General features: G+C 42.3%; 1 protein-coding gene across 1 annotated transcript in view; it reads left to right on the top strand.

Moving 5' to 3' along the window:
• LOC132377987 (protein SSUH2 homolog) overlaps positions 1–16,614 on the top strand; it is a 75,941-nt gene that overhangs the window by 39,995 nt on the left and 19,332 nt on the right. Inside the window, exons 5-7 of the mRNA XM_059944555.1 lie at positions 5,297–5,357; positions 13,304–13,428; positions 14,601–14,663. Coding sequence (XP_059800538.1) covers positions 5,297–5,357; positions 13,304–13,428; positions 14,601–14,663 — 249 coding nt within the window. The remainder of the gene's footprint in view (positions 1–5,296; positions 5,358–13,303; positions 13,429–14,600; positions 14,664–16,614) is intronic.

A 16,614-nucleotide genomic window follows, 5' to 3' on the forward strand; every position in this document is an offset into this window, starting at 1 on the left:
TGTGGGGATGTTGGGAAATAGTGTAGGTTCAGATAGTGGGGGAGGATCTGGAAAAGGAACCACAACTGGAGGGTTCGGGTGAGGGCAGGTTGGCGGGACGAGGTTGGAATGAAGTTGAATCCAGATCTGGGAAATGGAAAAGAAACATAATTTTGGAATGAGTTCAAATGATGGAGAGGAAGGGTAGGATATTTTGGAAAAAAAAGGAAAGAAGACTTCAAGGTATTGTTTAAATTTGACCTGGAACAGCCACCCGCTAACAATCCCATTAAATTAACTACAGAAGCAAAGTCAGCCATAGGAAATATAGATTGTGCTTCTACTTTAAGAGGAGGGAAGGTGTTAATCATTTGTAACGATATAAAGCAGTGTGAGAAGGCATTACAATTGAAGACTACTTTGCAAAAAGGTAGTATCTATTTTGTCTAGTGAAAATAGAGGTATTAGGGGTATTATAATGGGTGTTCAGGTGGCGATTTCATTAGGAGAGGTTAAAACTCATTTATTGGGAGGCAAGGTTAAGGAAGTAAAGAGGTTGCAAGTAGTTAGCAATGGGAAAAGGATGGATAGTTTATCTGTATTGAAATGTTTTGATGAAGTGAAGCTCCTTGATGAAGTTAGTTTAGGGTATGTAAGTTATAATTTTAGATGTTACAACTGTCAGAGGTTCGCGGCAGTATGTCATGGGAAACATAAGTATGAAGATTGTGAAGGTGTAGAGTTTAATTGTTGTAATTGGGGAGGAGAACATAGTGCAGCTTATAGAGGATGAGAAGTGCTTAAGAAGGCAGCTGAAGTTCAACAGGTTTAAGTACAGCTAGGTATGTGGAAGCTGTGCAAAAAGTTAAACTAAACATTGATAAAGTATTATCAGTCGGAGAACAGGATGTGAAACCATAGGATCTATGTCGGCATCACACTTCTCTTACTAAAGATTCTTTACTAGTTGATAAAATGAAGTTTGTGATGTTCATAACAGGTGTGGTGAATTATATTGCTCAGGCATCCAGTCGCACTGAGAAAATTAAAACTATTGTGAAAGCTGCTTTAAGTATCTGAGTATAACAGGTGTTATGTGGGAAGCTGTAAATGAAGCTCTGATGGGTGGGGTATCTGTATTTCAATCTCCTAGTGAAGGTACATAATAGAATGTCGCAGTGGAATGCGAGAAGCCAGATTTCTAATGGTCAAGACTTTAAGAAGTTTGTTTCTGATTTATCAAATCCACATTATGTTACATGTATTCCAGAACCTTGGTTGTTACCACATTTAAGTTTTTCTTTGCAGGATTATATTGTAATTAGGCGTGATAGATTAGTTGGGATGGTGTTGCAAGCTTTACAGGGAAAGGGATTAGACATAGAGTTGTGGATGTAAATGAAGTGTGTGAGGCACTGGTAGTAGAAGTATTTAATTTAACGGATAGGGGTATTAAAATGGCAAATTTTTATAACCTTTGCAGAGAGCTTTTGGTTGATTTGTTGGAAATCATATATAGTTCTAGCTCACTGAGGGATGTATGGTGTAGGGACTTTAACGCACATAGTTCACTGTGGGGTTGTCCGCAGAATGATGGCAATGGATTGATTGTAGAAGAATTTTTAGATATTCCACATCTTGTATGTCTTAATGATGGGAGGGGCACGAGATTTAGTGTTCATAATAGTTCAGATTTAACTTTAGTTTCAAACACGCTGGATGGAGTGAGTGAGTGGGATGTCATGGGAGATGAAACACTGGGAAGTGACCATCTTCCTGTATTTATTAGCTTGGGGGTGGATTTATAGAGGGGTCAGGAGGCCACTTATAGGCAAGGGAATTTTGGTAAAGCATATTGGGAGAGGTTTAAGGTTTTATGTGATGAACGACTGTCAGGGCTGAATGTTGAGGATGATGTGGATTTCAGCAATGAAGGGTTATGTCACCATATTGATCAAACTGCAGTGGAAGTGATTCCTATTAAAAAGGGCATTAATAGGAGAAAGGTTGTACCACGGTGGACTGAAGTGTGTGCAGAGGCAATAAGGGAGAGAAATAAGGCATTTAGGAAAGTTAGATATCACTCTCCAAGTGACCTTATTTAGTATAAAAGGGCACAGGACGTGGTGAGCAAAGTTGTGAAAGTTGCGAAAAAGTTTTACTAGAGGTCATATTGTAATAGTATTACATTAAACTTGGAGGTTTTTGGGGAATGATTAAAAAGTTGGGGGGGGGGGTGGAATTCATAGGACTAATAACATTCCAGTGTTGATTTAAGAAGTTAATACGAAACAGAGAAGGATGAGTTACTGACTTGGTCATTTGCTACAACTCATCATCCAGATAATTCAAGTGAAGAGGTTAAACATCATAGGGACAAGGTTCCAAATGAAAGCTCGGTTGGGTTGGAAGCCAGCTGTGGCAAAGATAGTATTAGTGATGTCGAGTGTTCTTTGTGTGAAAGCCATTAATAGTATGGGTTAGACAGCTCCAGGAATGGATGATATATGTTATTGTATGTTCAGACATATGACCAACAACTCTCTTATGATAATATTACAATTCTTGAATCATATTTGGAATTTAGGCCATCTTCCCTCTGTCACATGCCGGTGATGATAGACCTGATTCTGATTCATGGAAAATGGCAGTAGTAGTAGTTCCTGTTCTAAAACCTGGAAAACTCCCATTGGATCCTTCTAGTTGTAGACCGATATCTTTAACGTCCCATTTGTGTAAACTTATGGAACGTATAGTAATATAGAGCGGTTGAGTTACATTTTGGAACAAAGAGGTGATATAGTGTTTTATCAGAGTAGATTTTGGAAGAGTAGAGCAACATTGGATTCAGTTTTATGTTAGAAGACAATATTAGGAAAGCACAGGGAAAAAAAAGAGTTGTAATAGCAGGATATTTTGATGCAGAAAAAGCATGTGATATGTTCTGGAGGAAGGGTCTTTTGATTAAATTATGGAAATTAGGAGTGGGAGAAAGGCTGTAAAAATTTTTCTGAGTTTTTATTTGGACGGTAAGGCAGGAAAGGTGCATTCTGGCTTCTATGAGATAGGGAATGGGACTCCACAAGGCTGTATTTGCAGCCCTTTATTGTTTAATGAGTAATGATATTCTCTCAGAGGTAGGTACTGGGGTGGGTAAATCACTTTTTGCAAATGATGGTGCTTTATGGATCAGATGAAAAAATTTCAATTTAACTGTATATAGGATGCAATTAGCGATTAATAGGTCAAATAAGGTTAAATAGATGGGGTTTTAAGCTTTCAGTAGCTAAAACACAAGTTATATATTTTACAAAGAGGATCAATAGACCTGCACTTAATTTGAAATTATATAGTCACACTCTTGAAGAAGTGTCAATGGTAAAATTTCTTGGCATGTGGCTGGATAATAAGCTGGTATGGAAGCACCATATCAGTAAAATAATTAACAAATGTAGAGGGGCATTAAATATCCTTGGGTACCTATGTGAGTATTCTTGGGGTGCGACATGAAAATCTCTGTTGACCATATATATTTGTTTAATTAGATCGGTACTTGATTATGGCTGTGTGGCTTATGGATGAGCTTCACCTTCAAATTTAAAATGTTTGGATGTGACCCAAGGTCAGGCTTTAAAACTGTGTCATGGTGCAGTAAGGTCACCTGCTGTTTCAGCTTTACAGGTTGAAATGGGACAATTACCCTTACAGTTGTGGGGGATGAAGTTGTTGTTAACACACTGGGTAAACTTGAGGGGGCAGAGGAATGATCACCCTGTTGGAAGACTGTTGGGAACATCACACCAAGAGTGTTTCTTTGTTTTGGGTGGCTGGATTCTCATCAAGCTAGAGATATGGGTTTGCTGGATTATGGAATTTGTCCCACTGTAGCTTTTCGGTAACCCCACCAATGACTTTACTTGATTTTAGGTTGCATGATTTGATGAAATCCTAGGGTCCTGATATGCCCAACAGTCTATTGGTTCATCAGTATGTTAAGGAAAATTATTGTGATATGTTAACCATTTTTACTGATGAATCAGAAGATAATTTAATGGAGAATGTTGGTGTAGCCATTTTTGTGCCTGAATTACAGGTAACAATAAAGAAATTTCTAACTATTTTAACAGTGTATACTGCAGATCAGGTTGCCAACATTTTGGGCTTACAGTAGGTGGAGGAAGTCTGCCTTTGCAAATTTATAATTTGTTCAGATTCTTTTACAATTTTGACTAGTCTTAAAACAGGTCATGGTAGCAGTAGGGTCTGATTTACTGCTGGAAGCTCGTTAAACGTTGTTTCATATTCAGAGTATTGGTTTACATGTCTTTTTCTTACAGATTCCTGTACAGAGAGGTGTTGAGGGGAATGAGCAGGTTGATTGTTTGGCCAAAAAAGCTGTTAAAAGTTCATCTGATGATGTAGACCTTCCACTTAGTAAGTCAGAAGCTAAGGGGTTGGTGGGGCTAAGAATGGCAAGACCTGTGGGATAATAGGTATAAGGGGAGGTACCTTTACAGAATATATAAAACTGTCGGATTGATAGGAGAAGGGGATAAAGACAAGGGAAGGAGTTATATTGACTCGACTTAGAATTGGGCATACTATGCTTAATTATTCCTTGTATTTTGTTGGAAAACCACTCTGGGGTGTGTATGTGTTGTCATCATTATGAAATAGTTGAACACATTCTTTTACAATGTAAAGCATATAAAGTTGAAAGAAAGCAAATACAGACTGCATGACTAGCTTTGGGGCTGACAGTTTTAATTTAAAAACTTTACTAATTTATGGAAGTGACTTTAATTTAATTCACAATATTGTCTTTCATTATTTAAAATCTGTAGGACCTTTTGGGGTAATTCAGTTTTCATTTGATAAAGTCTAGTAGGGGTTTAATTTCCCAACTCTCTACACCACACTCCCATGCAGTTGGTGGTGGGAATGCACCTTTAGATTGGACTGCCAATTGCCATTAAAAGTCAGAAGAGGAAGAGGCTATCACTGGCCTCTGATGAGGGATGTTGGGCTATGGATGGTTCTGATACAATTCTAGAATATATTTGGCCTCTAATAACGGGGTGTTAGCTTTGATTGTCTCTTGATGATGGGTTATCTGGCTATGGTTGGCCTCTGTTGCAACTACAGACTACGAACAGCTTCTGATGATGGAATGCTTGCTGGAATTTGATTGGACCCTGTCACTGGAGAGGGGCTGGTGTTGCCTTTGATTAGGGCTTTTGCTGACCTGGGTTATAATGTGCAGCCTCTTTAGAGGTAATATTATCTCCAGTTACCAGAATACTTTTGTCTCTTTTAGTATCGCCTCGAGACCTTCACTGAATCCCGGCTAACTGAATGGACTCATGTGCCCTTCACTGGTGAGTGTGTGTTAGCAAAGTGGCAAAGTGCCCATTTCACAATGACAACAGCAGTCAGCTACTGAGACAGAGAAATCAATATCAGTCATCCAACTGAACGCACATATCTCAACCGTTGTTCAATGCCCCACTTCAGCTTGAGTTGTTTAAGGTAGATTGACCTAAGTTATGCTACAGAGCCCGCTTTTCATTGCTTGGCTCTGTGAGTGGTTGAACAGGAGCTGTGGGATTGTAATATTTAGGGGCATGAAGGACATACATACAGAACGGTGCTGGAGGAGGGCCAGTAACATTGTGAAGGATCCACCCATCCTGCTCATGGGCTGTTTGTCCCACTCCCATCACGGAAGAGACTTTGTACCCGCCAGACTCAAAAACGGTTAATTTCCCCAAGCAGTAAGGCTTATCAACACCTTCACCCACTAATCAACCCCTCTATACCCCCGAGCACCACCACTACTTTATTACTTCATGTGAGAGTCACTTTGTGTACAGACACTCCTATGCCTAGCATCACTTTATGGTCATACATTCAATCTATTGATTTAAGCTATCTTATGTATTTACAGCATCTTTATTGTGTTTTTTTATTATAAGGTTCTTTATAAGGCATTAGGTAGAAAGCTGAAAAGCAGGTCCTGCAGTGTAGTAATCTCTGGATCGCTGCCTGTGCTACGTGCCAGAGAGGATGATGAGTTTAGGGTGATTTGGCGGGTGAATGTCAGGAAGAATCAGGTTACAGAGAGAATGGTGTTGAGATGGATAATAAATCAACCATGATGAACCATAAGACCATAAGGTATAGGTTCTACACTAATCCTGCACCAACACACTTCATTATCTCACATCTCCAGCAGCTACCCCCATGCCCCCAGGATCTCAGCACCTATCTCTAAAACTAGATCATAAGACCATAAGATTTAGGAGCAGAAGTGGGCCATTCAGCTCATCGAGTCTGGTCCGCCATTCAATCATGGGCTGATCCACTTCATCCAGTCATCTCCACTCCCCTGCCTTCTCCCCATACCCTTTGATGCCCTGGCTAATCAAGAACCTATCTATCTCTGCCTTAAATACACCCAATGACTTGGCCTCCACAGTCACTCATGGCAACAAATTCCATGCGATGTTAGCATTCATTTTGAAAAGACTAGAATATAAAGGCAAGGATGTAGTGTTGAGGTTTTATAAAGCACTGGTGAGGTCTCACTTTTAGCACTGTGAGCAGTTTTGGGCCCCTTGTCTAATAAAGGATATGCTGGCATTGGAGAGAGTCCAGAGGAGGTTCACGAGAAATCCAGATGTGTCAGTATCACTGTGGAGTAAAAAGGAATTACGTAGGCATGATAGAGGAGCTGGCCAAAATTGATTGGAAGGGAACACTAGCAGGGATGACGGCAGAGCAGCAATGGCTCAAATTTCTGGAAGCAATTTGGAAGGTGCAGGGTATGTACGTCCCAAAGAAGAAATATTCTAAAGGCAGGATGACCCAACCGTGGCTGACAAGGGAAGTCAAAACCAACAAAGAAGCCAAAGAGAGGGCACATAATAGAGCAAAACTTAGTGGGAAGTTAAAGGATTGGGAAGATTTAAAAAACCGACAGAAAGCAACTAAAAAAGTCATAAAGAAGGAAAAATGCAATGCAAAGGTAAGCTGCCAATAATGTTAAAGAATATACCAAATGTTTCTTCAGATATATAAAGTGTAAAAGGGAGTCAAAAGTAGATATCGGACTGCTGGAAAATGATGCTGGAGAGCTAGTAATTGGAGACGAGCTGAATAAGTGTCTTGCATCAGTGTTCAGACAGACAGACATACTTTATTGATCCCGAGGGAAACTGGGTTTCATTACAGCCGCACAAACCAAGAATAGTGAAGAAATATAGCAATATAAAACCATAAATAATTAAATAATAATGTTAATCATGCCAAGTGGAAATAAGTCCAGGACCAGCCTATTGGCTCAGGGTGTCTGACACTCCGAGGGAGGAGTTGTAAAGTTTGATGGTCACAGGTAGGAATGACTTCCTGTGATGCTCAGTGTTACATCTCGGTGGAATGAGTCTCTGGCTGAATGTACTCCTGTCCCTAACCAGTACATTATGGAGTGGATGGGAGTCATTGTCCAAAATGGCATGCAACTTGGACAGCATCCTCTTTTCAGACACCACCGTCAGAGAGCCCAGTTCCACCCCCACAACATCACTGGCCTTACGAATGAGTTTGTTGATTCTGTTGGTGTCTGCTACCCTCAGCCTGCTGCCCCAGCACACAACAGCAAACATTATAGCACTGGCCACCACAGACTCGTAGAACATCCTCAGCGTCGTCCGGCAGATGTTAAAGGACCTCAGTCTCCTCAGGAAATAGAGACGGCTCTGACCCTTCTTGTAGACAGGCTCAGTGTTCTTTGACCAGTCCAGTTTATTGTCCATTCATATCCCCAGGTATTTGTAATCCTCCACTATGTCCACACTGACCCCTTGGATAGAAACAGGGGTCACCGGTGCCTTAGCCCTCCTCAGGTCCACCACCAGCTCCTTAGTCTTTTTCACATTAAGCTGCAGATGATTCTGCTCAAACCATGTGACAAAGTTTCCCATCGTAGCCCTGTACTCAGCCTCATCTCCCTTCTGATGCATCCAACTATGTCAGAGTCATCAGAAAACTTCTGAAGATGGCAAGACTGTGTTGTAGTTGAAGTCCGAGGTGTAGATGGTGAAGAGAAAGGGAGATAGGACAGTCCCCTGTGGAGCCCCAGTGTTGCTGACCACTCTGTCTGACACACAGTGTTGCAAGCACACGTACTGTGGTCTGCCAGTCAGATAATCAATAATCCATGACACCAGGGAAGCATCCACCTGCATCACTGTCAGCTTCTCACCCAGCAGAGCAGGGCGGATGGTGTTGAACACACTGGAGACGTCAAAAAACATGACCCTCACAATGCTCGCTGACTTGTCCAGGTGGGCATAGACACGGTTCAGCAGGTAGATGATGGCATCCTCAACTCCTAGTCGGGGCTGATAGGTGAACTGGAGGGGGTCTAAGTGTGGCCTAACCATAGGGCAGAGCTGCTCTAGAACAAGTCTGTCCAGGGTCTTCATGATGTGCCATCTCTGCGTCTCTCATTACAATATCTCCAGTTTCATTTTGTGTTGGTCCTATATGTACCCTCGACTCCCTTTTACCCTTTATATACTTAAAAAAGATTTTAGTATCTTATTTGATAATTAGTCGCCATCTTCCTCTCATAATTCATCCTTCCCTTCCGAAGGACCTTCTTAGTTTCCTTCTGCAGGTTTTTAAAAGCTTCCCAATCCTCTTTCTAACCACTAGCTCTGGCATCCTTATATGCCCTCTCTTTTGCTTTTACTTTGGCTCTGACTTCACTTGTCAGCCACAGTAGTGTCCAACTTCCATTCAAAAATTTCTTCTTATTTGGAATATATCTGTCTTGAACTTCCCTCAGTTTTTTCACAGAAACTCCAGCCATTGCTGGTCTGCTGTCCTTCTTGCAAATGTCCCTTTCCAGGCATCTTCAACCAGTTCCTCTCTCATGCCATTGTCATTTCCTTTATTCCACTGAAATACAGACACTTTGGATTTTATTTTTTCCTGCTCACATTTCAAAGTGAACTTGATCATAACGTGATCACTGTTCCCTAAGGGGTCCTTAACCTTAAGCTTTCTTATTACTTCCAGATCATTGCACAACACCCAATCCAGCACAGCTGATCCACTAGTGGGCTCAACAACAAGCTGTTCTAAAAAGCCATCATCCCTTAGACATTCTACAAATTCTCTCTCTTGAGGTCCAGTACAGGCCTGGTTTTCCCAATCCACTTTCATGTTAAAATCCCCAACGATTATCATGACATACCCTTCTGACACACCTTTTCTATCTCCTGCTGTAATTTGTAATCCACATCCCGGCTGCTGTTTGGAAGCCTGAATACAACTGTCATTAGGGTCCTTTTACCCTTGCTATTCCTTAACTCAACCCGTAGAGACTCTATACCTTCCAACCCTATATCATCTCTTTCCAATGATGTAATATTATTTCTTTTACACAGGGCCACACCACCCCCTCTGCCTACTAACCTATCTTTCCGATACATTGTATATCCTTGGACGTTCAGCTCCCAATGGCAGCCAACCTTTAGCCAAGTTTCAGAGATGGCCACAACATCATACTAACCAATCTGTAGCTGAATTTCAGTATCATCTATTTTATTTCTTATGCTGTGTGCATTCAAATACAACACTCTCACTCTCAGTTGCTTTCTGTTTTAACTGCACCACGTCTCTATTGCCCTGTAACTCATCCCACTGGCTTTGATTAAGCCCCATCTCCTGCCTGTTCTTTCTATAATCTCTGTTGCATGCTATCTTTGATTTATTTCTGTTCTCCCCTTCCTCAGCTCTATCACTCTGGTTCCCATCCTCCTGCCAAATTAGTTTAAACCCTCCCTAACAGCTCTATTAAATGTGCCTGCTAGGATATTGGACCCCTTTGGGTTCAGGTGTAACTTGTCCTTTTTGTACAGGTTGCACCTCCCCCAGAAGAGGCCTCAATGATCCAGGAGCCCAAAGCCCTGCCCCCCACACCAGTCTCTCAGCCACACATTAATATACCTGATCATGCTACTCTTGCACTCACTAGCACGTGGCACGGACAGAAATCCCAAGATTACTATCCTAGAGGTCCTGCCTTTCTGCTTCCTACCTAACTCCCTGAATTCTCTCTTCAGGACCTCCTCCCTTTGTCTGTCTATGTCATTGGTACCAACGTGTACCAAGACTTCTGGCTGTTCACCCTCTCCCTTCGGAATACTCTGCACCCAATCCGAGACATCCTGGGAGGTAACACACCATGCAGGTATCTCTATCGGGCTGACAGAACCTCCTGTCTGTTCCCCTCACTATGGAATCCCTATGACTGCCGCATTCCTCCTCTTCCTCTTTCCCTTCTACACCACGGAACCAGGCTCAGTGCCAGACCCGATCGCCATGGCTGTCCTCTGTCAAGTCATCCCCCTCAACAGCATCCAAAACGAGATAATGATTACTGAGGGGGATGGCCACAGGGATGCTCTCTACTATCTGAGCTCTTTCCGTCGCTTCCCTCACCATCACCCACTTATCTAACTCCTGCAGCCTCGAGGATGGAATGGCAGACCAGACTCAATAGGCCGAAAGGGCCCAATTCTGCTCCTAGGTCTTATGGTCTTTTACAACCTGCTGATTGGATTTCCATGCCTTCCTTATTCATTCCCCTCTACCACTAATCCTCCTGAAGATCCATGTCCCCTCTCCTTATACCCACCTCCTGAGGCCACTTACTACCTTAGGTTGTTTGGTAACGCTTTGAGGTACTCTACGAAATTAAACAGGCCTTTATAAACGTAATGTTACTGTTGTTTGATCCTGTATCTAGTTTTCAATATAAAGGTAATCTATAGTCAAATTTATATATTATCAATATTATAAAATGTTATATTATTGTATATAACAACCAAATTTTATTTGTTATAAGCAATTGCTAACAACAAGCAGTTCATCACGAAATTACTTACTGACCCATTGGGATACTCATGGTCCTGATGACTGAGGTGATTTGAGATATTTTAATGTGAGGGAGACCACCATACCCAGCACGTGAGGTGTATGGGGAGTGGGTGCCTCGGAAAGCAAATGCAATGTTGGCATTTATTTCAAGAGGACTAGAATATAAACACAAGGATATGATGCTGGGGCTTTATAAGGATATCATAGAAAGGAGAGGCACATCTTTGAAAGCATCCCATCCAGATGCATTGTGGCTTGCTATGACAACTGCCCTGCTAGAGAGCTGTGGACACAACTCAACAAATCACAGGAGCCAGCCTCTCCTCCGTGGATTTTGTCAACACTTCTCACTGCTGCAGTAAAGCAGCCAGCATTATCAAAGATTCAGCCTGCCCAGACATTTTCTCTTCTCCACACCCCACCACCTCTGTTGGGCAGAAGAAGGGAAAGCCTGAAGCACTTAGGATCAAGCTCGAGAGCAGCTTCTATCCTGCTATTGAATGGTGTCCTAGTACGATTAGGTGAACTGTTGACCTCACTCTCTGCCTCATTGTGACCTTTCACCTTACTGTGTATCTGCACTGCTCTTTCTCTGTGTGGGAACAAGTTATTCTGCTTTCTGTTGGCAGATGGAATACAGTGATGGGAAATGTAATGCATTTTGGTAAAAGGAACAATAGAGTGGACAATTATCTAAATGGGGAGAAGGTTCAGAGGTGCAGAGGGACTTGGGAGTCCTCGTGCAAAATTCTCAGAAGGTTAATGTACAGGCTGAGTCTGTGATAAAGAAGGCAAATGCAATGTTGACGTGTATTTCAAGGGGAATAGAACATAAAGCAAGGAGATAATGCTGGGGCTTTATAAGACACTAGTCAGGCCACACTGGGAGAATTGTTAACCATTTTGGGCCCTATATCTCAGAAAGGATGTATTGTCATTGGAGAGAGTCCAGAGGAGGTTCACCAGGGTGATTCTGGGAATGAAGGGGTTAACATATGAGGAGCATTTGGCAGCTTTGGGCCTGTACTCACTGGAATTTAGAATAATGTGGGGTGATCTCATTGAAACCTACCGAATGTTGAAAGGACTAGATAGAGTGGATGTTTCCTATAGTGGACATATCCAGAACTACAGAGCACAGCCTCAAAATTGAGGGGTGACCTTTTAAAACAAAGGTAAGGAGAAATTTTTAGCCAGAGAGTAGTAGATCTGTGGAATGCTCTGCCACAGACTGCAGTGGAGGACAAGTCTGTGTGTTTATTTAAGACAGAAGTTGATAATTTCCTGATTGGCCAAGGCATCAAAAGATATGGCGAGAAGGCAGATGTATGGGGTTGAGTGGGATCCGGGATCAGCCATGGTGGAATGGCGGAGCAGACTCAATGGGCTGAATGGCCTAATTCTGCTCCTATGTCTTATGGTCTTAGAACAAAGGAAGGATAAAGGAAAAAAGCAGTTGTGGTAATCTCATATTCAGACTAAAGATAACAAAAATTCCATTGATAACAACTAACTTATAAAATAGCCAGATTCAAGTGCTGTGATACCTGATACTGAAAACTGAGAGGATTTGATAAAAGTACAGAGGCAGCTGTACCGTAATCGCTGGAAAATTCACTGAACCATTACATGTATAAAGGTGATTATATAAAAATACAAGCAAACATGGGGAAGTTAAATGACAAGAAATACAAGTCTACACCAAAAGTACTTACCAAGGAGCCCCACTATGGGCTATGTAATGTTTCCCTTAATGGGCCGGAAGTATATATTATGTGAGAATATTATAAATCCAGTACTAAAGAGTACATCACTCTAATGTCCTGATTGAAAGGTGACTCCTCTTATTTCACTTTATTTATTCATGTCTTGGGATTGTGGAGTTGCTGCCAGCAATGATTGCCCAGGTGTGTAAGGAGACGAACTACCTTACACTGCAGCAGACCCTCTGGTAAAGGTGGCTCCACAGTGTTGATGGGGAGGGAGTCCAGCAGAATGGCCCAGCAACGATGAAGGACCAGCAATTACACTTCCACGTCAGTATGATGTGCAACTTGGAGGTGAACCTGTAAGTGGAGGCCTCCCATGCCTCTACTATCCATGTCCTTGGGTTGTGGGATTGGGACGTGTTGCTGAAGAGGCCTAGGAAAGTCACTGTAGGCTGTTTTGTAGATGGTTCACACTGCACTCATGCTGGAGGGAGTAAATATTCAGGGAAGTAGATGGGAAGACTGTACGTAGAGTATATGGGCTAGAAACACCACTCTCCACAATATTCCTACAATTACAGCCTTAATTGTACTTAATTAAGCCTTATAGCCTTAGCAGCCAAACTTCCCTCTGATTAAGGTTTGTAAACTGTCTCTGTCTGCAGGCCAGTCTGTGGATAGCAGTGCGTGTGGAACCCCTCCCCTTCCATGGGACGTCACAGTCAAGATACCACCAATGTTTCAGGACTTCACGAAGAAACTCCCAGTTCCTCACACCGCAGCTGTCAAGGTAACTACAGATGGGGGAGGCAGTCCTGGGGGTCAGTGAGCGAAGGCAAACGATTAGATTACTTGGATCAATGTCAACCTTTAGTGGGATATTAAGTAAAGAACTTCCTTTCTAAAACACCTTTGCACATGTTCAGACTGATCCTGAATCACTTATTTTCTAATTTTACCTGATCCCAAACTGCCATCAGCTTCCTGCACTGGCTGAGCCTATTTCACCCACCTGAGGATAACCTTATTATGGGCTGGTTGAACCATGCTGATGGAGCACACATTTGCAATGTTTATGAGTGCAATGAATCGCAATATATCCTGCAATGTAATGAATACTATCCCTGTTATAGAGTCATAGAGCACTACAGGGCCAAAACAGGCCCTTCAGCCCATCTAGTCCTTGCTGAACTGTTATTCTGCCTCATCCCATCAACCCACACCCAGACCATAGCCATTCCCTTCCCATCAAGAACTTGTCCAAATTTATCTTAACTGTTGGAATCGAACCCACATCCACCACTTCTGCTGGCAGCATGTACAATGCTTTCACCACCCCGAGTGAAAAAAATTTCCCTCAGGTTCCTCACTCTCTATTCATCCTCTGACCTCTAGTCCTAGTCTCACCTAACCTGTACGGAAAAAGCCGGCTTGTGTTTACCCTATCTACGTGTTCTAAGCAAGTCCCAGCTGGATACAACCATTCCATGCTGATTTTGTCCAAGACTGCTCGAAGTCCTATCTTGATGTACAGTTCTTTTCCAATCCAGGTTACCCTGGCTTAGTGTCATCAGGCCTGGTCTCTTCCACACCTCTCTTCACTGATCCAACCTGTCAACACCCTGACTGCATCTGAAGTGTGTACAAGGGTGGAGATAGTACTGCACAAACAGCCCCTTCAACCCGACTCATCTATGCTGATCAAGTGGTCTATCTGAGCTGGTCCCACTTACTTACATTTGGTCTGTATCCCTCTAAACATTTCTTACCTATGTACCTTTTCAAATGTGTTAAGTGTGCCTGACTCAACCACATCCTCTGGCAGCTTGTTCCATTTGTGCTCCACACTCTGCCTGAAGAAGTTGCCTTTCAGGGCCCCTTTAAATATTCCCCCTCCTGTGGTCCATGGTGATGGTGGTGTTCTTAGGCCAGGTTGATGTGACCCACTGTCTCTTCTTTCAGCGGTGCCACAAGTGCAAGGGCAGAGGGAAGTACCGGTGTTCACAGTGCGGTGGAAAAGGAAAGGTGGGTTGTGGTCAGTCCAATCTTTACAACTCTCTTAGCCTGTTAACGTTGATAACAGTTATCCTTAAGTCCGGCTTTCAACAGCTTTTCTCTCCGCCTCCTGTCTGTCGCCAGGATACAGCTTTCCACGAACACCTTGCAGTACAGACGGAAGGCTTTTCAGTTGCCTTCATAGCATCTGTTACCATCCTTTTGTGATCAAAGTCAGGAGTGAGGTGTAAAACTTATTGCTAGCAATTTTATCAAGTGTTACATGAGCAAAGAAAGACAAAGGAGTGCAGTCACCTCAGACTGACTAAAGATAACCAAAAATTCCAACCATATCAATTAACCTATAAAATATATATAACCTATATAAAATATATATATATATATAACCTATAAAAGTGGCGTGACACCTATTACTGAAAACTAAAAAGCTTCTAGAAAAATACAAAAGCAGATGTACCATAATCACTGAACATGTATAAAGGTAATTATATAAAAACACAGCCAAGTACAAGAAAGTTAAACTACAAGAAAAATAACAATTGTACACCATTTGAATTCTGCTTCCTGTCTTTGGACAGAGAGCTAATGAATCAGAATTTTTTTTTATTACTGACATGCTGTATATCGTGAAATTTGTTGTTTTGCGGCAGCAATAAATTCAAAAAGTGACAGCCGTAAAGAGAATTCCTTAGAGATTGCTGCTGCCTGAATTGTTGGCTTATTGTCATATACACCAGGGTGCATTGAAAATCCTTGCTTGTGTGAAGCTCCCAAAGTGAACAGACTGCATGTTATTAATAACTGCAACAATAAATAGTGACGAGTGTACACTGGAATGGCACTGAGATTGTAGTGCGGACTGGCGTTATGCAAAAAGAAATGCAAAAGTGGCAGCAACAGAATATCTGAGAGAAGTAGAACCAAGTCGAAGAGCTGGCAGCACGATTGAGAAGGGGATGTGAAAGAGGTGGTGTGGTCGGGAGTCTGATAGCAGTGGGGAGGAAGCCTCAGTGTATATAACAATGTACCCCACTGGTGATAGAGCAAAACCAACTAACTCACTGTAGAAGGTAGACCAGATTGGGTACAGTTCATGCTTCACTACGTTATGGGGGAGAGGAATATTGTCTTTTATGTGGAAAGTAAATGCACTTTGTGATGAGCTTATCCTAACCACTGACACTGACCTGTACAGAACCCTGCAGCAGGTATCACTGGAGTTCTACTGCAGTTCCATGCCAGTGACTATATTTCATTTTGAGATGAAGGTGATTGATATGTCACGAAAGATTGAAGCAGGTCTCTACATGTGTACCATGGTGAGCATTCTAATTGATTGCATCACTCTTGTATGGAGGGATCATTGCAGAGGATCGGAAGATGCTGTAGAGGGTTGTAATCTCTGCTAGCTTCTTCATAGGCTCTAGCCTCCCCACCATTGAGAACCTCCTCAAGAGGTGATGTCTCAAAAAGGTGGCATCTGTCATTTGGACCCTCACTTTCAGGGCATGCCCTCTTCTCATTGCTACCATTAGAGAGGAGGTACAGGAGCCTGAAGACACACACTCAATGTTTTAGGAACAGCTTCTTCCCCTCTGCCATCAGATTTCTGAACAGACAATGAACCCATAAACCTCACTATTTTTGTTCTCTTTTTCTATTACTTATTTCATTTTTTAAATACATATTTCTTATTGTAATTTGATTCCTTAGGGTTGTTATAGGCAGGGAAGGTAGCAGGGACAAGCTCCCACTACCTGCTTCCAATGGTGTGCATCCCAGATAACCTCTGACAACCAAGTCCAGCTCCTGGCCTTCACATGTAGCTCAGCTACGAAGCCTGGCAGAACCATTTCTACTGACGAGAAGGGGCGAACGTGGGTTACTGACGCCTTAAAACCAGTAGCTTTGGGCAGATGGGACTCGTCAGCCGTGGTTGGAAAAGGAAACCTGTAATCTC

This window comes from Hypanus sabinus, chromosome 19 (assembly GCF_030144855.1).
Source record: "Hypanus sabinus isolate sHypSab1 chromosome 19, sHypSab1.hap1, whole genome shotgun sequence".
In the NCBI taxonomy this organism is placed as follows: Eukaryota; Metazoa; Chordata; class Chondrichthyes; order Myliobatiformes; family Dasyatidae; genus Hypanus; species Hypanus sabinus.